Here is a 24,312-nt window from a genome sequence, read left to right as displayed (position 1 = left end):
ACAGGTACTGTGAAATGGTTCAGTCCATATCACAGAGGGGTAAGGTGTGTGATGCACAGAACTCACAATTGCCGCTCATGTAAATACGTACCCTGTAAAGCTGTCATGTCAGACAGAGGGCCAAATAATGCTCCAAATGTATACTAAATTTTGGGTAGGGAAAAGGAATATTACCATTTTTTAAAAATGGTGTATTTAAATATTTCTGTAGGAGTCCCTAAACAGTCTTGGAATTGCATAAATTGGGTTTGACTAGAAAACAGCGAGCTGACAGCCATATACTCTTTTACTCTATTTTAGTTCTGCACACAATCCAACCAATGTTTTAAAGCAGCCTCAAGATTAAATGAATAAATGACGAAAAAGAATATTTGCTCACTCCTACTTCATTTGTATGATTTAATACCTTGCAGTAAGTTCCTCAATCATTGTTTGATTTTACTTTTCACTAATCATTCATTAGAGGGCATTTTTGGCCCAGTGGAGGGTCAAATTTCTCTTTTATCATAGAAGAAATGTTCACACCTACAGTAGAGTAGTTTTAAACAGGTTTAGGGCCCATCAAAGAAAAAGAGGAGAAGACTGTTTATATTGAATACACAAATCTGTCTCCATGCTTTGAAGTATAATATTTAACAAGCTAATGCCATCTTCTGAGTACTTCAGACTAATCCATTGTGTCTGTCTTTCTATGTTTGTTTTTGTGTTTTCCATTGAGGAGTGTCACTTGGTTTAACAGTGCTGCTTTGTGTCTGTTTTGACAGATGAGCCCAATGGAGCCTGTATTGTAGCCTTTATCATCCAGTGCTGTAGAAATGCGATTTCCTAATGTTTTGTCTAAATGACTGACTGGGGGAGTGCTTAGGTAGTCAATACTGTACTTTCATATCTCCATCATCCCTGTTTATCAGCGAGCCACTGTGTAGGTGAGCTTTAGAGGCAGGTTAACTAGCTGACTGCATGTGGGAAAAGATTATTAGTTATGTGTTACTGACAAAAGCACAGTTTCTCTGAGGCAACCTCATGTAACTAAATAGCTAGAGGACAGCAGGTTTAAGAATATGTTTAACATGCATCTTTTACTATGAATACTTGAAGGAGAACTTTAAAAATATGAAGAATAAAACAGAGTAATCAGTGACTGATTTTATAACTGATTGTTTATAATTGTTTCAGCTTGAATTCAGAATAATTTTGAGGTTTATACTAGAGGTCAGAAAAAACAAGAATGTTACTGCGTATTTGTGATGGGTATTTATTTATTTTTTCATATTTTCCTCTGTGAGTAAAACAAAATGCTGCTTTAACACATGAATGATATTAATCTAATGATATACTATATACTGGTATATATAGAATATGTCATAAGCTGTACTACAGATGCTTGCAGGGGTCATTTCTCTGCACTTAGCATATTATATTTCAATAGTTTAGTTAAGAACATTTCTGGTGAAACTCGCATGCTTTCACTTGAGACATAGACATGTATGGTACATGTAATGTGTGAATGCCTTTTTTCACTCACAGGCGTAGAATGGGGACTCCATTTCCCAGCAGCCAATGGAGAGTACCAGTCTCCCATTAACTTGAACTCCAGGGAGGCTCAGTATGACCCGTCCCTCCTGGATGTCGGCTTATCACCAAACTATGTGGTGTGTCGAGACTGTGAGGTCATCAACGATGGACACACCGTCCGCATCATTCTCAAGTCCAAGTCAGGTAACTCCCAGGAGACATGACAATGAGTCAATACTCACTACTTTTGCTGTCAGTCATTGTGGGTTAGTGATACGCTCATGCAACCATTTTATGTAGAGCATGGAAACCATAAACAAATGTAGCCCACAGTAAATTACCTTCTTTTGTCACTCAAACGTTCACTCTGTATGCTTTGGTTTGTCTTCTACTTCCTGTCTGTGCTTGTCCTGGGTTTCCTGTGCTGTTCTCAGTGGTAACTGGGGGTCCATTGCCTAGTGATCATGAGTATGAGCTTCATGAGGTTCGATTCCACTGGGGCAAAGAGAACCAGAGAGGATCAGAGCACACTGTCAACTTCAAGGCTTTTCCTATGGAGGTAGTACAAACACACACACACACACACACACACACACACACACACACACACGAGGCCATGCCCATGGAGTGGGCCTAATGCACTTTCAAAACAGACCAACAGCCCCTAATAGACTAGAGAATACAGTGTTTGCATGTTTAGACTTCTGGCATTGACATCTGTCCTTCAGATAACATCGTAGCTTGTTGAGTCCTTGAACACAAAACCTCTTCAATCTTCTCTAACAAGTAATGTGTTTCACATATGAAGCTGAAGGCTGAAAGACTTTGTATCACAGGCTGAAATCAATGTGTTTTTATGAATGTGTCTGTTGTGCCCATCTATATGTCTGTAAGCTTAACACTGATAGCCTGAAAAAGGAGCTAAAATGAACTAGGTAAAATTAGATTATGTTAAAATTTGGTTAACAGTCATTAGTTGAAAGTAGAATAGGAATATTGGAATATATTGGCAGAAATGAAATATAATATAATAAGTATATTTTCTTTACTGTATAAACACCTGAAAATAAGAATCGTTGTGTTGTCATTACCTTAGAATAAGTTGTTTATATCTACATAAGGAACAGGTCCTCATCTATGGAGATTGCCATGGTCACCACCATGTTTCTACAGTGGCCCAGAATGGATGAACCAAACACTGGCTCTAGTTAGGGCCATTTGAATTTTTGTGTTATCCACCATAGTTACCAGCCCCTCCATGATGAGCAGTGGTGGAAAACACTGATTTTTCTTTTACGTGAAACTGCTTTATTCAGGGTTTGTATCTTTTTAAATCATCGGGCCATTTGTTTTAGAGAGAAAGAGACCTCTGTGGATAATTCAGCTCCCGGTAAGAACCTCCTGAATGTCTGGATCTTAAGAGAAAAAAGGTGAGCATGCCAACATGCCAAACAGCGTTAGAGAAACACTGATTTGTAACGTTAAACTGCTTCATTCAGTGTTTCTACCAGTTTTAAACACTGGTTCATTTGTTTTGGAGAGGAAGAGAAAACCTCCTGAACAACAAGCACTGAAGGAATTCTAACTGGCAGAAGTTTCAGCTGGTTGCAATCTGCAACCCTCAACACTACATCCCCCCAAATCTTATCCACTCGACCTTTAAATAAATTCCTCATCATTTTAGAAAATAAGCTTGTTCTGTTTCTTTTCAAGATTTAAAACAAAAATCGGTATCACTCTTATGTCTGTGCAGTTAGAATGGAGCTATAGGTTGGAGGCAATTAGCCTGGCTTAGCATAAAAGCTGGGACAAGGAGGAAAAAGCTAGCCTCCTCTCCCTAGAATGAAAACTACACATACCAACACCTCTAAAGGCCCTGACACACCAAGCCAATGATCGGCCATCAGTCAAAGTTGGGCCATTGGTGAGCATCTGCTGCCCTCATTGGTGTGGTGTGTCCCCCACCGTTGGCCTTTGCTGATGCTAGCTGGCCTTCAGCGGAGCCTCCTGGTGACTGAAATCACTCTGATTGGCAGTTCAGCTTAGCGCATAAGAAGAGAAACAGAAGTGAAAAAAGTGAACAAAGAGCTGAAGTCAAGCAGGAGCTAGGTCCACACTTATAAGGTATAATAAGGTTATATAAGGTAAGATTATTTTTCTTTAGCCATTGAGCTCTTTAGCAGAAATGTTTCCTGATGGTTTGTGTTACTGTTCACCAGAGATGGGCAAAAATACATCAAAATGTATTTTGATACAAAATACAAAATACCACTCAAATAAATGTATCAAAATAAAATACAAAATACTGGTGCCAGAAAATGAATCAAAATAAAATACATGTATTTTGTATTTTCAAATACAGAAAATACTTTTTTCTTTTTCTTTTTAGCAGTGACCCGCAGCTCTATAGGTCACTCTGTCGGTCGGCTGGTTGGTCGGTTGGTCCACAAAGCTTTTCGTGAATAACTCAAAAAGTCCTTGACCAAAAATGCTCAAAATTTACATACTGCAATTAGAGACCACAAGTAGCTATGCCAGAAAGAACAACCATGATTTATCCATTAATGGCGTGATAGTAGCAAATTTGGTCGCAGCTATTGCAAATGTGCGCTTGTTTTCTCACAATTTGGTATAGCAAAGTATTCAGGTTTGGGCTAAAGGATATACACAGTTAGCAGTTACACAGTTAATAAGACAGTTGGCATAAGCATTGCTAGCTTGATATTATAACTATCAACACCATGTATTTATACAATAGGCTATGTAGCCAGACCCAGACATAAATCATACATCAAGCCAGTTGACATCTCTCACACTCAGATAAAATTCCTTGACAGACAATCAGTTGAACTTGGAAGACATGAACAGCAAGGTAGTCTACTGGTAGTGTGGGTCCATCCACATCTAGTCTAGCTGTGCTGTGAACTGTCCAACAATGGTCTAGCTAAACAGCAAGATACTGTAGCTACTGTAGCTAGTTAACTTGTTTGCTGTCTAACTTGGACTTGGAGCCCTGTGTTCAACTTCTAAAGAGAAAAAAAAGCTAGGGACATGTAGGCTACCCTAAAATATTATTTATTGATTCAGATTTAGATTCAGACAACTTTATTGATCCCACGTGAGGCAATTCATTTGTAGCATACTTATCCCAAGCATCAACCACAACAACATACAATTTCCCATGTTATGCACAGTCCAGTAAAACAGACCACTAGGTCATTGAAGGGCACATTGAATGGCCCAAGTTTAAAAAAAACATATAGATAAAAATATATATTAAAAAAAAGTAAAAAAATATTGTCACATCCAATATTATAAAAATGTGTAGCCTATTATTTTTGTTTTTGATTTGTGGAGAAAGTATTTTGAGTATTTTGAATACAAAATTACTCCACTCAAAAGTATTTTGTTACAAATTACATTTGCTTTTTATCGGCCTTATCAAATACAAATTACAAAATATTCAAATGTAATTGAAATACATATTCCAAATACCAGTAATAGAAATACTGCCCATCCCTGCTGTTCACTGGCACACGGGAAATATGCTCTTGCTCTGTTCTTTTAGCGTTGTGTTGTTAATATGCTAATTGGTTTATCTAGTTTTGTATAATACACAAATAGAAATGTTTGTTACATTATGTGGTTTTCACAGTTCCAGCAGCATATAGCCAGTCACAGATTTTAGTATAGGCACATTAGTACCAAACTTGTCAACAACAAAGCTGGTTGTTGTTAGAGGTGTTGGTAGGCATATTTTTTTAAGAAAGATAACCTAACTATTTCCCTCTAATATTTATGCTAAGATAGGTTAATCATGTTAGAATGGTATTGATTTTCTCATCTAATGCTTTCTCAAAGGGGAAGTGTATTTCCTGAAATGTTGATCTTTTACCTTGAAGATCGACATTTTTCACTAGGGTAACATTTCTCAGACTGCACATCCTGGCACTAACCTCTGATATTTAGTTGAAATTTAAGGTTGAAACTGAAACCTTTAAAATGCCAAAAGTACACCCACTCAGACAACTTGGTGATACCTGGTGCATCTCTTTCTTGCTTCATTTAATTGCTTTATTCATGGGGTCAGTGTGTAAAGTATCTAAATAAATAGTGTGTTTTATTAAAGGGTATAACTTAACATGCCAATCATACAGCTCTTAAGATTAAAGATAAAATTAATAAACTAATTGTATAATGTCACAGAGAAACATTGACATGTTTTTACTATCAGTGAAACAAAAAATAAAAAACACAGTATTTACCAGGAGACATGTTTGTTGTTTCCTGCTTGTGGTCCCATTTAACTCACTCTATGTCTGGTCACCTAATGACGATGGTTTTAGAGCAACTGATACAAGAGAATCTTGGGAAAGGAAATTCAAATTTCTATCATCCTATAATTGAAACCTGCTGCCTCAGTGACAGCTTTTCAGCCAAAACTAAATAGTCTTGCGTTAACAAATCTGTAGATGTAGGAAAAGTGAGCTTGGCAGATGTTGAAGATGCCAGAACAGCCCAGTAAGCTTGATTTGGTGTTTTGCTGGTAAAGACATTTAGATGTCTGAGGCTGCCCTCATCAGAAAAACAGCAGCATTGCTCACATGACCTATGTTTTCATTTGCCCTACAAGTTACCAGTTGTGGCCATGCAGTTCAGAATATTTAGTTTAGCAGTCATATTCTGCTCCTCATGATCTACATCCAATGCCAACATTCAGTGCCAATGCAGTTAGTGTGCCATTTATGAAGTGAGGCGGAAAGTAAGGGTGCACGTTACCTAAATGTATGTTCACCTTTTTATTAGTCCCAAGATTGACCAAGTATTTTAGTTCAGTCAGACAGCTCACATTTTAAATATTAATTTGAATAGCAGAACATAGTTAAAATTTGACGTCTAGACTCTATACTCATTTAATCTTTGCTCCCTGATATCACATGTAAAAACTTTGCAGGGAGCGATCAATAAATATTTCCCCACCTTGCCAGAACCTGCAGGTGGTTGCTGGGGTGGAGGTTGGGCTTAAAGAGCAAGCAAGCAATACTGATGCAGGGTAGCAGCAACATTGACAAGACAAAGGGGAGATATTGCAGTTTAAATAGACTGCCAAATACGGAGGGTGTATTTTGTAGATGACATATAAGAGTTACGTATGACGTGTGTATGAATCAGTGCAACTCGAGCTGACTGCCTGAACTAGCTTGCAGGTGTAGCTTCATTTGCCTGACCCTAATCATACATTAACCAGAGCCATAACCTTGATCTGTCCCTGACATTAACCAATAGATGCCTGCCACGTCCAAGAATTTTAAAGACGTTGGCATTGGACATTAAAAAAAAAGTTGTTGAAAGTATTTTGGTTCATTGAACATATTCTGGATTTTCGCAGAAATACCTGCCAGGGATGAGGTCAGGGTTCATGGCTGAACATACAGACTGTTCAGGTCCTGTTCTCTTCCAAGAGTCAATGTTGGTTTTGTGTAACCGTAACTGTGAATTTTTTTTTTAAACTTAACAAAATTTTAGATGTCCAAATGTAACCAAACCTTAACCGCAGAGGAGGCAGATCATAAAACTGTCATCTGAATCATTTTTGTAAAGGCAATTTGTGACAGTTTTGGAGTGCAAAGACAAATGACACATTTTGTCATTTAGTTTAGAGGACATGTTGATACATCTAGGTTGAAGGATAAATCTGATGATATTTGACATTTTTCTTATTCTCAACAAATCCTTTATAAAGCCAAGACCAAAAATGAATTGATCCCCCTAACAAGTACAGTCAAAACATATCAAACACGAAATACTCATCAGAGTGTGAAGGCTGTATTAATATGCCGCTAAAAATAGTCCCCAACAAATGTCCTATTTTCCCATTTGAGTAACATTTGCTAACAACTAGTGTCCAAATGTTTTTGTCTTTGTAAAAAATTAAACTAAATTTGTGAAACATTTTTAAATCATATCTTCTGTATGAACAAATGTTGGAGTTTTGCTGGGAGTTGCGTGCCACAGACAGGCAGGGAACAAAGTAATGAATAACAGACTAAGTTGTTGTTGGCTTTAATCTTTTTAGGGAATTTGTTGATGAAAATATAAAACATTGCCAGCTTTGTCCTTGAAAGCTGGGCTAAATTTGTTTAAAAAGTGAATGTTTTTATGGGTCAAGGTGAAATATTTCAAAAGTATTTCAACTACTATATTTAGATGTCTAGACAGACTTTGACCTCTTTTGCAAATCCCTAAATCAATGCTCAATGGGAAATCTGAGCTAAAGAGGCCGACAGCCCAGTGATAGCTGAGATTTTATATATGTATTTATATATTTATATATAATATATATTTATAATCTTTGGTCTGGCCTGATATTGATGTGTTTCAGGTAGAAGTTTTGCACTCTTTCCTCTACAGTACGTTAACACTAACTTGACATAAGAGCCCTCAGTCATTCCCAGCTGATGAGTTCTCACTCTCTTACTTAGGTCTGCTCCCTCCACCTGTTTACAACAATGGCCTCTCAAATGCAGGCGGTGATCTGTTGTCTTTCTGTCTGTCTGTAGCTCCACCTGATTCACTGGAACAGCACTCTGTTTAACACTTTGGAGGACGCTCTTGGGAAGAGGAATGGAGTCCTCATCATAGCTCTCTTTGTGCAGGTAAACATCCACATCAAGAATCACTAGTCTGGCAAAGTTGTCAGATGGGGTTTTTACACTGTAATTTAACAGAGATTAAATTTAGTGCAATATTCACATTTGACAAAACATAAATATGAACTGGCTTTTTTACGACAAAGACCATTCGCTCTATTTAAGTTGCTGGAAGCATTATGTCTTCAGGTTGTCCGTCTGTCCATACTTGTGAAAGCAATATCTCAGGAACACCTCAAGGGAATTTCCTCAAATTTGGCACAAACATCCACTTGGGCTGTAGGATGACCTGACTAGGATTTTGTGTTCAAATGTCAAAGCTCAAGGTCACTGTGATCTTACAAAATATATTTTTGGCCATAACTCATTAATATGCTAATTCTGACAAAGTGTCACACAAATGTCTAATAGAACAAAATGATGAGGTAATGATATTTTATATCCAAAAGGTCAACTTTACTGTGTCATCATAATGTTTGTCTGCAAAAACAATAGTAATTCTTGTATAAGCATATTCTTTTCCAGTTTCCTTTTCAAACTGTAACGGGTAGTTGTAGTTACCAACACACAGTAAATGTATGTAATAATGTATATCTGTTCCAAAGAAAAGGCAATTTAATGTTTAGATATGAATTTGTGTGAGACTGTAAAAGTGCAGGCAAGTCTAAAGGGTGATCAGGTGGGCATCCTCTTACTGACTGGTGTTTCAGTGAGTTGGGCCAACGACACAGAGAGGCCTCAACAGTGTGTACAAGCATCCCAGAACCACCCCCCTCTAAAGCCAGCTATATCCACTTCTATCTATTTACCAGTTACAAAATGCTGGCTAATAACAACCAGCTAACAACATAAACTACCCAGCATGTTGTTCTCACTGGCAGCACACTGCTCAACTCACCAAACAACAAACCACACAATCATCCTTGGTGCTTCTAAGGACTGTGTGCTTCTGTTTGTACCCATTTCTGAGAAAAACGGTCCTTTGAATCAATGCATGTTTGGTTTTGGGATACCAGGCTGTCGAACAAATGGCCTTTCAGTCCAACAGGACATTTTCAGACTATTGAGGCTTCGGAATTATAAGCTGTTGGAACAATGGCATGACACGTAGCATGCTACCATCACTTGCTTTTTAGGTAATTTAACTGGCTATTTGACAGAGATCTTTGACCTTATTTACTCAGTAGCCTGTGTCTAGTTTGCATTGAATAACATAAGCACAATATATATTGGATCCTACATTTTTCGTACTGTAATTTTGGTACAGGTAAGTTTAAAAAACTTATTTCTAACTATGTATGAAACACTATGCTTATATACTACATATGTTTGTGTGTCATAGTCTGAAAAAAGGTTTAACAAATGGCCATGAAAATAAAGCAAGAGTTGAAACAGCCATGTTTCAAGAAGGAGAGACTCTGGATTAGTGATGTCTTTTCAAAGGAGGAAGACCAAATCAACACTTAATTCTCCTTTGCACAGCCTAATATAGGCCTACATTTCACATCAGAATGCATTTGAGACATATGAGATGTATGACAAATTTTGTTCAATACAGAAGCCAATCAATCAATATGATTATTTGTAATATTCCAAGTGTCCACCCCATTTTTATCAATGAGGGTAGAATGAATACAAACACCTTCCAGTGTAACATGGTACAGTTCAACAACAGCAGCACAAGCTTTAAGTTGAATCAACAGCTCTTTAAAACTGCTGAAAACTTAACATTACAACCTTCATGAAAGAAGAACCGAGGGCTGTTGTATGAGACTACATTAGTTTAAGCTATCCTATTCAGGGTTACAGGGGGAGATTTTGAAATGTTTGAAAGAATCTGACTAATTATCCCCTCATGACCCTCAGGTTTAAAAAAAATATTGACTTTTTCAGCACATCTGTGGCCTTAAAGTAATTTTCCTTCCTGGGATTGTGAGTGTTGTTTTTCTAAATGAGCGAACAGGTTCTTTCCAGATTAGCTTGAACCATCCTGTTAAATAATATAAGCATGACACAAGTTGGAAAACACCCTCTGCTACATTCCTACGAAGTCCCCTGATTCCTCTAATTCATGACTTCCCTGCTAGGGAAACTCTTGTGGGAAAAATGTGGGAATTTTTACACCAGCTTAATAAAACCAATCAAACCTTAGTTTCAGAGAAATGTGACTCACACCAGCCCAGTGAGAAGTCACCATCTAGCAATCTCCTTCAGGTTTCACCCCAGACAGCCCTGACCTCCTGAGGCCACAGTCATAACACACTTAACCTCGCACGTCCTGTTTTTGACAGCTCCTTTAGTTTCTACTTCCTGTTTACCTCTTGTACGGATACATGTATAACTAAAATCGTCCTAGAACTTTGTTGATGTCTTTAATGCAGTCACTGATAACATTGTCTTTAGAGGCTACATTGATACGTCCCATGGCCACCAAATCACTGAAAATTGACGTATTGTGTTTTTCTCAGATTGGTAAGGAGCATCTGGGTCTGAAGGCCATCACTGAAGTCCTACAGGACCTGCAGTACAAGGTGAGAAAAGGAGTGAAAAGATCAGCCAGACTGCATGACAATTAATTTCATCAGATAAAGATGAATGTCAGATTTTAGATAAAATGTCCCACTGTTAAACTACATGATACATTATTACAATATTTGTTGTTTTGTCTCTGTATTACCATTAGGGGAAGAGCAAGATAATTCCCTGCTTCAACCCCAACACTCTGTTACCAGGTGAGCAGAAAACAAGATAGGCAGGTTGGATAGTTTGTTGGAAAAAATTTGATGTGATCATTCACAAGTGGGCATGTCACCACAGTAAGGCCCTGATGATGTACACCAAGCGGCAACCTCTGGGGCTGAAAAATGAAGCCAACACCAAAGTGCCAAAAACTGCAGTCCTTTGAACGGCCACTTGAGGCTGGCTCCAGAAGCCAGTCAGTCCCCATAGACCTCCATGTTAAAATGCCCAACTGTACAGCAGAAATAAACATGTTTACAGCCTGGTACAAAAAATGGTTTTGGTCTCTATAGCTAATTTCTCCATTCATGAAAACTGTACAGGGGGTGAATTTTTATTTAACCTACCTGTTTACATTTTATTAAGGCTTAAAGTTGCACATAATTAAGGTTGGGTCTCTTTGAATGACAGGCTGTCTGCCAATAGTGTCCTCGGCTTCTCAGCCACCTTGTCTCCAAAAAAACAAGATGGTGACGGCTTCAAAACGGGAGTCCACAAACGAGTGGGTGACAACACGGTAGTCTGTGGTGTACACTGACAAGATGCAGAATTCATCAGTGAAAGAGAGACAAAGCCATACGCTCCGTTTAATGTTAGTTGCCGAAGCAGTCTACTGTAAAATGCCTTGAGAATTATCTGGAGCTTTGACAGGTAGCGTACCGCTTTGCTCAAAGTGGATAAATTCCAGCCAGCAGCCTATAGCCACGATATTTTGGGGAAGCAGTGACACACCAATGTAGCTGTTGCAAGCTAGCTAAGTTGATCTCAGGTCTGCGCAGTCAAAAGTTCTACAGTTATTGACTTGAGGATGTCATGATATGATTGGTTAAAACTATATGCGGTAAAAAAAAATAAAAATAGGTGCACAAAATGTCTGGAGATGTGATCTAAGGGGGTAAAAAGGCATTTCTCATTTCATCTCAACTTGTTCACAGTGTTAACGGAAAAGTATAGACAGTGAGGAATAGGATTGAGGTTTTATAACATTTTATCAAATCTGAATCCTGAACTGAACTTATCAAACCCCAAGTCTAATCTTGTATGTTGTTTGGTGAAAATATTTACTGTTTCGGGTTTACTCAGTAGCATAGCTAAACTGAGATATGTTGTCACTGCAAGCTATTACAGCTAAAGTATCAACTAAATTTTTTTTTTTCTGCACATGACATTACCTAAAGGAAAAATCATTGTTGCACCGCTACAGGTCACAGAGTCAGACGTGTCACAGACCATGGTGTACCACAGGCGGTAAGCTGAGGCAGAGCATTCGTCCTACTCGGGTTATCAAAAATGCCACAGCTTCCATTGTGTTCAAGTAGTAACACATAATAACATGATGGACGGTAGATAAATATTTAAGCAGGGACCTGTCATTCCCCCCTTTGTCACGAGAACCCTCCTGCAAATATTGCATTTGGCAGTTGATTGGTTGACTTTGGTGAAGTGTTTCTACACTTTGATACATTTAAGGCGGTCTGCCATGTTGAGTCAGTCAGTCTTGTTAACGACTGTGTACTGTGAACTGTGTATTACTGAGTGGAGCACCTGCTCCACCCACATTTTAATTTCCCATTTCATCAGAGCTAATTTACATTACAGTATTTTTTACATTAAATGTTGAATCTGCCCTCAGACCCTTTACTGAGAGACTACTGGGTGTATGAAGGATCTCTGACCACACCACCTTGCAGTGAAAAGGTGACCTGGATCCTCTACCGCTACCCTCTCACCATCTCACAGTTACAGGTAAAACACAGTCTGCAGCCTTTTAAAGGGAAACTCCACCTGTTTTATACATCAAAGTGTGTTTACAGGTGTTGGGGAGCACTACTGCATATGTTGAAAAAAGTTATATAAAGCCTTTTGTGGCTCTTGGGGGAGCGGTGTGATGTCTGATAAATGTCTTGAGTCTGTGTCAGTTGGGTCTGAAGACTACAAGTTTAAAATGAAAATAATCTCGGTGTGTATAGTTAGAAAGAAGTGAGTTTACCAGCTTTCTGTAGCCTGCTCCTCATCTCTGCTTTAGGCTAGATGTACATACATGTCCATAAACTCTCTCTCTCTCTGATGGGCTGTGCCAGAGCTAGGTGAAATGAATAATTCATAATTGATTTGTTATTCAAAGCCTAATTTTCATACAAGTAATATTCATTCTGGTGTAAATAAACAATTTCATTGTATTTCCCATCTTTGCTGAGCAACAGTTTTGTGTGAAAGGAATTAAAAGCCTGCTCCATATAGGCGCCTGTCCCAAATATAGACCTGTTAAGTTAAGTCATTTAAGCAATTAAAAGCCCAGGCTATTAGAAAAGTTTCATGGTATATTCATCAAGTGGACAGAAACCTGCCAAATAAATGCTAATGTTGATTTGGATGTGTGAATTGTGTATGTAAAAATGTAAAAATCGGATTTATATACAGACAGAAACTGCACGAGTATTAGAAAGAATAATAAAAAGTGGTGAGTAGTAAAGGTGATTTGATGAAGGATCATAAACACTAATAGCTAATCATACAGTAGCAACAGAAAGGTCACAGGTAGTAATCTGACAAATTAAACTTTAAAATACAATACTGTCAACACCTTTATTGTCCTGGTTTAATCTCTGTTCTCTTTTTCTACATCCAAACTTTACATATAGACAATGTCGGGCCCTTTTGTGGTTTTTATATAACACAGGCCCACTGACCTGAGACTCTCTGACATTCAACACAGAACAGGAAGCCTGTCACATTGCCTTTAATAGTTTTAAACTTTATTTGAGCCTTTGCCTGACTCATGGCTCTCTTCAAGCAGGTTGTTGTTAAGGATGATGATGATGAGGGTTCATCCTCTGACATTTATCTTAGTCGCTCAGCCCTGCTGCCCTCTGCCATGCTGACCCTTTGAAATGCTAACAGAAGGAAAGACTTGTGGCTGTCTTTCTCCCTCAGGCCTCAACCATTTTAATGTGGGTGACTTTATAACATTCCTGCTACAATAATTTGTACAGGGGCAATGCACATGAATCTGCATCATTTGTAAATGTTGCCAATGTTTGCCAAGAGGAAAATTTTTGACAGTTGTCTAATAACCAGATGTTAGATAAGTTATTAAAACTGATGAAATGTTCTCTGTAGACTAAAAAAGTAGTTCCTACCTTGTGACCTCAAAATTTGGAGTAATATACTTTGGGTCATTGTCACAGGTTACAGGTTGTGTACGACTTGTGAGCAGTTCAGTTGAATAGGGATTTTTCCTTCTTTTTGATAAAAAAAATTAATAATTCCCACCACCTTGAAAGCTCCTAAGAGGCAAAACTAAAGAAAAAGCACAGAAAGAAAGCACAAATAGAGAAAAGTCTTTAAAATACATATTTCTTATATTCCACCCCAGGTTTTAAAGTCTGACACCCAGTACAGTATACTATAGAATAGACTAAAATATATATATATATATATATATATATATATATATATATATATATATTTATAAAAGAAACAACAAAAGAATAAATAGTACATTACAGAGATATGAAACAGTGAAACAGTAAGACCATGGCTAAGTGTCAGAGAAAAATTGAAACAATATAACTGCTACATAAAACATATGCAATGTGTGGCAGGTGGATGGATTATAATTATAAGATGTAAATAGGTTATGTGGTTATTATCCGGACATCCGAGATAATAATTGGGAAGTGTAAGTCAGACTGAACCTAAAAATATGTGTATCATGTCTGAATGTTCAGAATTGAGTGAATTATTTATTAATTAGTAAACTGCCTCCCTGAGCTGTGTCACAGCTACTGCAGCTGCTGCAACTGCTGGCCGCATCAATAAGCAACCCAAATCAGCAGTTCAATCAATAAGATATATTATTTACTGAATATCTTACTATCTTAATTATTTGTGAGTCCTGCAGGACTCTATTCTCTGTATCATGTCTAAGCCATGGTCCAACTGCTGGATGAACAACAACAGGACCGACAGCAGCTCCTGCTTACCTACAATAAACACCTCCAACATCCGGCTAGTATTGACTGCTGAGAGAGAGTGTGTGTGCACAGTGCATATGTGCATGCAGGCATTCAAGTGTTTCTATGCCTACAAGTTCTGCATGTTGACGGGGGCCATAAATCCTCCTTCTGAAAGCCCTCAGCACAGCAGCACAGGAACTGTTGTCATGTTTGTTTTGGCCAGCCACTGTACAGTACATGTGTGAAAAGGTGATAGTATCTGCGGTGGTTTACACATGAACAGGAAGTCAGATTGTAGATGCTTTCTGTCAAAGAAAACAACAAGAGATGTTGTTTCTTGTAGACAATCAGGTCTGTCAAAACCTTATATCAAGTGCTGGGTTAATACAGGCTGCTTGTTCACCCATCTGCAATGCTTTTGTTGGGCAAATGTGCTGGTTAAGAACTGAAATAGGCAGAAATAATAGCAAAGAATACTCATACAACACTGTTAAATTCGCTGAGTTTCCACAGCTATGAAAAGTGTCAGCTGTCTTCAGATTATCATATTACATTCTCACACTATCATTATATCATTATAGGGTCTTTTTCTGCCATTAGGGACTCCACATGGGTCCCAGTCTTTGAATATTTTTCCCCAGACAGGTTCTTTTTACTCAGCACTGAGAGCTTTATCACCTGGGTGCCTAACAGCCCGAGGAAACCCTGAGTGTAGAGCAAATATTTGAAATCATATGAAGTAATTGGATAATCCTGAAAGCCAAAAGGCAAAAACTGTGTTTAAGGAACCATGTTGTCTTGTTGTGCAGTGATCAGACTGTATGAAAGCACTGTACAAGTTTGAGATAATTTCTCACTCTGCCAAGGATAAAATTCACAGGTGCACTGGTTGTTGGAAGTATTTGGGGATCCTTTTGTCATGCAAACTAAAGATGAAGTGAAAACTGGTCATCAGTCACTTCAGTCCAATGACATCAGTACTGATCTTTGACCCTATTTGTCAAAGCTGTTATGTATGGAGCCTTGAGATATGAAGATGTAACCTAGTTCAGCCTCTAAAGGGAAATCTGTCCTCCTTTGCAGATTGAGGAGTTTCGGAGGCTGCGGTCCCATATCAAAGGGGCAGAGCTACTAGAAGGGAATGATGGGATGTTGGGGGACAACTTCCGTCCGACCCAGCCGCTTAGTGATCGGACGGTCCGCGCTGCCTTCCAGTGACTCCCAGTTTCCACCGCCAACTCAGAAAAACATTGGGACCTACACATACAAGTACAGAAGGTAACAATGGTAAAGGAATATCTCACCCCACAGTTATTCACCCCATTTTATGTTGAATTTGTGGAGAAAACTGTGTTTTTGGATGCCTCCACGGTGAACGAAGAATCCAAAAACTGAATTTTTTTTTTAATGAACTGAAGTCATAGGGGTTCATGTTTAACAATAGCAAAGCTACATCAAAACATCCATTTACAAACTCTCACACAACTCGTGCAGTATAATCCAAGTCTCATTTATCCAGTTGCATGCTCAGTGCTTTCAAAACAGGCAGCCTCTTCTGACAGGGAACTGAACTGAAAGTGAAACTTGTTTATGCTCTCTTCAAAGCCAGACTCCATTGATTTCTTTCCTTTTTTTTTGGCAAACACTAGCCTATAGATACATCCATCAGACAAAGAGCAACACTAGCATTCATTTGGAGGTATTTATGTTACACCTGATGAATGTAAGTTTTGGTCCCTCCCAACTCTTGAGAAACTGTCCAGCTCTCTAGCTTGTAAAGACTCCACCATATTCACCAGCTAGTTGCGAAATATGCCTGTCTTCCATTTGGTGCCGGGCAGGTAGAGGTTTTATCAGAGCTTTTTCACCTTTTCTGTCAAAACAACTAAATATGCTCTTATGAATTACAGACAATGCTGATGAGAGGTGAAAGTGAACTGAGAACTGCAGTTGTAAAACCAAACAATGAGGTGAAAATGCCAAAATGCTCTGTTAAGGCGCAGACACACCAAACCGACATCAAAGAATTAGTTGTGACAAAGGCCATGTGTTGCGTTGCCTCACATCGCCTGTGCCTCAGCCAAAAAGCTGCAGAGCCAATGGCCAACTGGCACGTGTTCTGCGCCTGTGTGAGACGAAATAACTCTCCATACCAGCAGGTGGTGGTAGTCTGCATTCATCATTCAAAAAGGGAAACCACAGGATGGATTCAAGACGCTAGTTAGCCAGTTAGCAAATTGACAACACAACGTGATGTTTAAAGAACAAAGGATAATTAGTGTGTGCTAGCGATCAATAACACAAACAATTATGACAGTTTCTTAACTTATCTTTCCTCTCTTTAGCCTTTTGTTTTCTTCCTTCACTTCCATTTCTCTCCTCGTGAACTGCCAGTCAGATTGATTTCATTCACAGGCAGGCTCCGCTATCTCTGACACCATGGACGCAGATTCAGCATGCTGAATTGGCTGCAAAAAAGCCAGCAAGGGCTGACATGTGCCAACAGTGCGGGACAAGCCGCCAAAACTAGGGTGACAGATGCTCACCGGTGGCCCAACATTAGTGGACGGGTGACTGTTGGCTTGGTGTGTCAGGGCCCTAAAGCTGAGGAAAACTGCAGAGTTGGCTGAAAATTCTCTGTTTGTTTGTTATTATGACTGACATCTTTTACATGTAGCCATTTGGTCCATTATTGATGTAAAACACCAGTCAGGGCAGCTTTGATTTAGCATCTACATGACAAAAAAACCTTAAGACAATAAGTCAAATCTACATGTAAACTGACCATCATTTGCTGAACTTATCACCAAACACTGTTCTCTGTATTTTTAGTCAGTTCAGCACATTTTCTCACAAGAGACAGCCTTTTAATGGAAGTAGGCATGCTGTCTCTGAGGTATTTGGGTCCTCTGAAACCACACTGTAGTGGGTCAAGCCCTGGAAGAACTAACCCAGTTCAGTTACTAATCTGAGAATAGCCTATATACAGTATGTAGTGTATGAAGGGATCCCAGATTTAGCTCAGCAGCACTGCGGCAGGAAGACAGGGCAGAACATTTGGAGCTCAGAGGGGGTGAGGAGGGTAAGAAAAAGACTCTCTCCGTTTCTTCATTTTGTGGTTATTTCTAAATGTTAGCATTACAAAAATAGATGACTAAGGGCCTGCAAAGAAATGTCGGTGTAGCTGTGTTCCTATATCTTATTCTTCGCACAGTCTGACACTTTCACATCACTATCAGTGAGCCAGTTAGTCACAACATAATGTCAGGGACAGGAAGAACAGCATCTGCCATGCAATTAGTTGTTTAATTTGACCCTGGTGTAGCAACTGACTTCAGTAAATCATTTTCCATCTTCTGTTTCAGGTCCCTTTTCTTTAAAGAGGTACTCAAATTAATACTGTACTTCCAAAAATGTTTGGAAGCTTAAAAGAGGCAGATTAAAGAACAGTGGCCAAAATTAAATCAGCAGAAGCAGAGATATCCTGACTCTGAATCCTTAGCAAGGCTCCTTTCCTGACTGGTGTAAGATCATGTGTTTCAAACTCTATGTCCCAGTTTGTAATATATTTTTTTCTCAAAAGTTTGAAAAAGAGAGGAGGGTGAAAGAGAGGGGTACTGTGGTGAAGGGAGGTGAGAATGCCAGAGGGATGAAAGAGGAGTAGACGGAGAAGGGCACGGGAAAAGGAGAGAATGAACAGAGGACTATTGTTTATGGTGTAAACGGACACTGATCTGGTCCCAGCAGCACGAACCCACCTGAGACAAGACCCATGAAGTAGAGAGGAGAGGGAGCTGGCTAGAGGTCAGAAAGAAAACTAGCATAAAGAAAAGTAAGGGTGATATTTCGTGTTTAGTAAAAGTCCACGGTGCCAGGACATTCTCACCTTTGCTCTTTTTGTCCATGCTGTCTGCCAAAATATACAGAAACCAAACCAGGGCAACCTGCTGCCTGCATGAATCTGCTGTCACCTGCATATATGTGAATATAAAAATACCACTGACTATCACGAGTTGAAAAGAGCAAATGTTGTTATGGAAATAAAGATCTTGTCTTGCAAGCTTCTTTGTCTATCTTATAAGGAAACAAGACTCAGAGTCTAGATCCATGCTAACAGCTCTGTGAGGATGTACTTAGGCACTTAGCAGTGCTTTCAGTTAAATGCTAGTATTAGAATGTTGAAATGCTTAATAACAATGACAACATGCTGTGGTAAAGCAGGTATATGTGTGCGAAAAATAAAAAATACAACTGAGACCAATGGGAGTGTCACTAGTTTGGAGGGTATTTGATTAATGACCGTACTACTGGACAGACTAGAATTTTGACCTCATGACGGCGCTAGATGAAACAATTCATTCTGAGGTGAACATGAATGTCTCTACTAAACGTCATGGCAATTCATGTAATAGTTGTTGAAATTTTTTACTAAAATCCTTAAATGTGAACCTCATGGTAGCTCCAGAGGAAAGTCCAGCCATCACCAAATTCAGTTGGATACATCCTCTGGAGACCAGCGATGTCTGTACATAATTTCAATAGTTTCAACATTTCAGTCTGAATTTGAAACGACTGACGGACAGACTGATCAACCAACAAGAGCATCATTGCCATTAATAGAGCTGTGCTGATATCATGGTTAAAAAACACCACCAAATCACCGCGATAAATGTTGCAATTGTACATTTCCGCAAAACACGGTTATGTAAAATTTGTACATTATTATGTATGTGCCTAAACATAAAGTTTCTTTGTGTCACCATGTTGTTGAAATAATGCAACATATCATCACAGAACATTTGTATGATATCCTACAAAAAATGCATATGCAACAGTTTGTATGATATCCTACAACTCTGCGCCCCACGAATAAGATTACGTCCTTAATGTACAATTACAAAATTAAAGTTACTGAGGTTAGGTTTAGGGAAAAGAAACATGGTGAGAATGTACCTTCAATTGACACAGATCCAAACACACAACTCCAGGGGAAAGTCATGCCTGGAAATGCAGCGATGACTCACAGAGAAACAACCGGTTTGGTTATGTGTTGGTCTCAAATAGTGGTCTGCAGCAGCCTGCAGCGTGACAGCCATCTCACCTAGTTGTCAGACCATCCACCACCCCTTCCACCTCCAGATGATAAACTCAGCTCATGTACATGTAATCAGAACTATGTTACTTTAGAAGCGTTGATATGATATGCATGAAATGTACAATCTTTGGTTTGCGTAAACGTACAATGCAGGCATTTTCTTCTGGTGACTGGGCTGTACAGTTTTTGTACACAAATAGCAGACATTGTCTTAGAGAGCTGGGCCCAGTCCTTTATATGTGGATAATGGATTGCACATATGGAGCTGATTCTTGAGATCTTTGAAGCTGGTCTGACCCTTTTAGATCCTGATTTTTTCCCTCATAAGATTTTTTGTTGTTGTTTGGCTTTGTCTTACCTCTCATGTAGAAATGAGGCTAAATCAATTTTTTCTCATGTCTTTATCATGTGTTTTTCCATCGGCTACAACGGACTGTATAAAAATGTCTTATTGTTTTAACCTTGTATGTGTTAGCTTCCCAGTAGTGTTTCTAATGTATATTAATAAATCCGAACATTCAAACTTTGGTCGCTGTACATATGTTTTACCGTTCTTTAAGAATTGCATGGTATTGAATTGTTAATCCCCTGCCAACATGGAAGCTAAGTAATGTCCTGCTATGGACACCATGTTAGCTCTGATCCAAAGTCACAAAATAACACAAACTTGGAGGACATGTTCAAATGTCACAAAGTCACAAAAAAAGGAAAGAAAAAGAAGAAAGTTTTAATTTAAGTCTGTTTATAATTTTTAGTCTCCTCACTGAGATAACGCTGACTTAACATAAAGTTTAAAAAAAAAGGCATTTTCTTGTAGCTTAGCTTGCTACATTTCTCAGAGGATAGCTTCAATGTAGTGAAATTTCATTTTGATGTAAAGTAACCAGTAGCTTAGCTCACTATATTTTCCAAGTAGCTCGCCCACTGCTAGGTTCATTGTAAAATCTGACTTATCCATCTCACTGTTAAGAAGCAGAGAAATAACTTAATTAAAGCCTGAATTATTTCTTAATCTGCAACATGTTAGTCTGGAGGTTTAAACTTGTGTCTTCTTACAGAATTGGTGATTAAATAAACTTTCATCTCTGTCTCTGAGAAAACTGATCAATTCAGACTGTTTACTTACAGCACAGCTACACACACGGATACCCGAGCCTGGGAGTCCTTCAGCTGTGAAGTGTGGTGGCCGGTGGCTGCTAGCTCTGCTGCCATTTAGCTGCTAATGGCAGCAACTTACAAACTCTATAAATCCACTCAGCAGCTCCACTATCCACAGTCGGACACACAGAGTTGCTTATTTACTGCTGAAATACAGCTCACAACTCGCACCAATGACTGTCGCTGCTCTGGTGTGAGTGTTTTTGCTGCCTGTTTTTGAGCACATCTGGTTTCTCTTCTTCTTGCCTTTTGGTCTGATCCATATTTCTCTATCTTCACAGAGAGAAGGAGGAAGAGGTGTGAACAGAGGAGCGGAAAAAGAGGGAGTGAGAGAGAAAGCTGATGTGGTTGTAGATCAGTTGCAGACCGAAGGTGGACAAAGAAACTATTGATCTCACACCTCAGTGTTCGCTTTTGTTCGTGTGTGTGTTTGTGTGTCTGTGTGTGTGTAGGTGTGTCCTTTCTGGCATAACCTCTCTGACCCCCTCTCATTCTTACTGTCTATGTGAGCCCATGCCTGCATGTGTCCTGTCTGTCTCTAGTATTATTGTATGTGTGTGATAGGAGGCTTCACAGCTGACCCGTCTCTGCTGTCAAAACAAGAGGAAGTATGAACCACAGATGTACCTGAAAACACACACACACACACACACACACACACACACACACACACACACACGCACGAAAAACCTTACTGTACTGACAGAGACACTTAGACATACACACTCAACATACACACATGTGTACTGTGCAGTCTACACATTTTGTGCATACACCAGGCTGGTCATTATGTGTTACAGACTGAAAGTGCTGTAGTAGACCTGGATAAGTTCAACACACAATTTACAGACTATATTTCTAACATAATACTTTGTTTGAATCAATTGTATCTGACAATGCAGTCAACGTGAAAGGGAAAAATGTTCATATTAAAATATATTTCAATACATGAATCCACGTTGTTGGCCAATTTAGACAAACCACCATTGATGGGCTGGCACCTGACTTGTCAATCACCTAGCAATGTCATATGTGTAACATTATTTCACTTTTTAAGCCCTTTTGCCCAAGAAATTCGTCCAAGAGGTCCTGAAGAACCTGCAATATGTGGGAAATATAGTATCAGATACCACTGACGTGAAGGTTACTTGGAAAACTTCTCACTGAAATTCAGTCCAGAAGTCTAGATTATAATTAAATAGTTATAATTAAATTACTGACTTACTAATAAAGGGCCACCAAGGGACAGTTAAAACAGAGTGGTGGTTTCACAGGGTGATGGTGAGCATCACCCTGTGAAACCACCGGGTGAGGGTAGCAAGGGTAGCAAGAGATACACACCCTGTGTGTATCTCTTGCTACCCTTTTCTGGCTGAAATGTTTCTGATTTTTATTAAATGGGGTATTTCTTCTGATTACAAAGCAAAGAGTGATGGAGTTTGATGATTTGAATCACCAGGTAGCAAGTGATTCCTGCTGAGTTTAGTCACATAACTTTTATGCTCTCACTGTCTGTGTGAATGTGATTAGTTCCACTGCAACACAGTCACCAGAATAAATGTTGGTATTGTGCGTTTTGCAAACCACAAATAAGTTGCATTTGCATTTTAATATATAGCGGATACGCTAAAACTTTATGTTTCCACAATGCTGTGGTTAATGTGTGGTTATGTTTAGGCACAAAAACCACTTGGTTATGGTTTGAAAAATATCGTTTTGGCTTAAAATACTCCATTTTAGGGGCACAATCCTCAGTGTAAAAGTACCAATGTCTCGCTAAAAAACAACCACTTTTCATAGCACCATTCCTGCTGTAAAAAATAGCACCTGGTTGCTACAAAACACCCGCATTTGGTGACTAAAAAGCTGCTGGAAGCAGCAGTGACTTGCTAAGACACAACCAGGTTTTAGGTTTGTTGGTGTCAAACAGTTGTCTGCAGACATCTCCCTGAGGTGTCACACCAGCCCCCTACCTCCCAATGAAATGTTGATATGAGACATATGAATTGTAACATATTTGTGGTTTGCAGCAACTGGGCCAGTGCCACTACAGTAGGGCCCCCAAGGACCCCTACATTGATATAGATTAGGTCACGGGGCCCCATTTGATAAGATTTCACTACAGGGACCTCCATCTGAAAAGATTTTGGTTGTTATGACCAGTAGCCTTTGATCAGAACAATCACTCTTATGACTCTTGAAAACATTAGTCTCCCTTCTATAATGAATTAAAAAGTGAAAATAAACCATTCCCCATTTCCTGGGGACTGCCTGGAATTCCCCCAAGGACACCTGAGGGTCCCCAAAACCATTGGTATTTGGTATAGACAACACAGTTGAGTAACTTAACAGTACTCTCTCTGTACTGACCTTACATTATAAAGCTTTAAGTCAGCCAATAAGGGAATATAAACGGGAGTCTGGGAGTAATTGGTTGACAGTGATTTTTATCTATTAACGTGCATAATATGTTATAATAGTTACATTTTAATGAGTTTGTTAAGACTGGTAAGCTTAAATTGTGGTGTTGAGGTGGCTACTGGTGTGTAAGTGCTCCATGCAGAGATATCTGCTGCTGCTTAAACCTCCTCTGCATCTTCATCACACCATGCACTTAGAGCAGATTTAGTTAACCAAACTCACATTATTGGAATTCTTGGCAATGAAGTCCTTCAAAAATGTTCCAGACAGTGTTAATTACAGTTAAATCAGATATGGTCCAGTTATTACGGTCTGGATCATTAATAGTGCTAGTCTCACTGTCTTTATTCCCTGTGTAAGTTTTGTGCCCTGTCATTGTCTAAAGAAAGAAATCCTGAAGACTTTTCCTCTTTAAAAATTTCAAATAAATATGTGGACTATTAATACCTTTAACCCTCATTAAAATCAGTGAAACACTACTCTCATCACCCCCTTCATACTGCTATAATTATATCTGGCATTAAAATATGCCCTGTATGTGGACAAGTTATCTGGACAAGGAAAAATGCATGTTATTACAGATGATTGGGATCAAATCAGCCAGACCCATCTGGAGGTGGTCAGGGTCACATTGTGATTGGATGTCAGTCAGGTGTAAATGTAATTCATACAATGTAATCAATTTCTGAAGAAAAAAATTACATGGCTTTTATTTTTTATTTTTTGCCTTTTTTTCTATGTGTTGATAATCTTTTTTTTTTTTTTTTTTTTTTTT

At 38.8% G+C, this 24,312-nt stretch overlaps 1 protein-coding gene across 1 annotated transcript; it reads left to right on the top strand.

Moving 5' to 3' along the window:
* The first annotated feature begins 14 nt into the window (after positions 1–14).
* ca8 (carbonic anhydrase VIII) lies at positions 15–24,312 on the top strand. The gene is made up of 9 exons (XM_050032381.1): positions 15–39; positions 1,528–1,719; positions 1,950–2,074; positions 8,076–8,171; positions 10,634–10,696; positions 10,849–10,897; positions 12,538–12,650; positions 15,947–16,141; positions 21,398–24,312. Exons 1-8 carry the CDS (start codon positions 15–17, stop codon positions 16,079–16,081), a joined length of 798 nt encoding a protein of 265 aa, XP_049888338.1. The 3' UTR covers positions 16,082–16,141; positions 21,398–24,312.

Source organism: Epinephelus moara, chromosome 21 (assembly GCF_006386435.1).
Source record: "Epinephelus moara isolate mb chromosome 21, YSFRI_EMoa_1.0, whole genome shotgun sequence".
NCBI lineage: Eukaryota > Metazoa > Chordata > Actinopteri > Perciformes > Serranidae > Epinephelus > Epinephelus moara.
The sequence above is the reverse complement of the archived record's forward strand: the minus strand, read 5'-3'. Positions and strand labels throughout refer to the sequence as shown.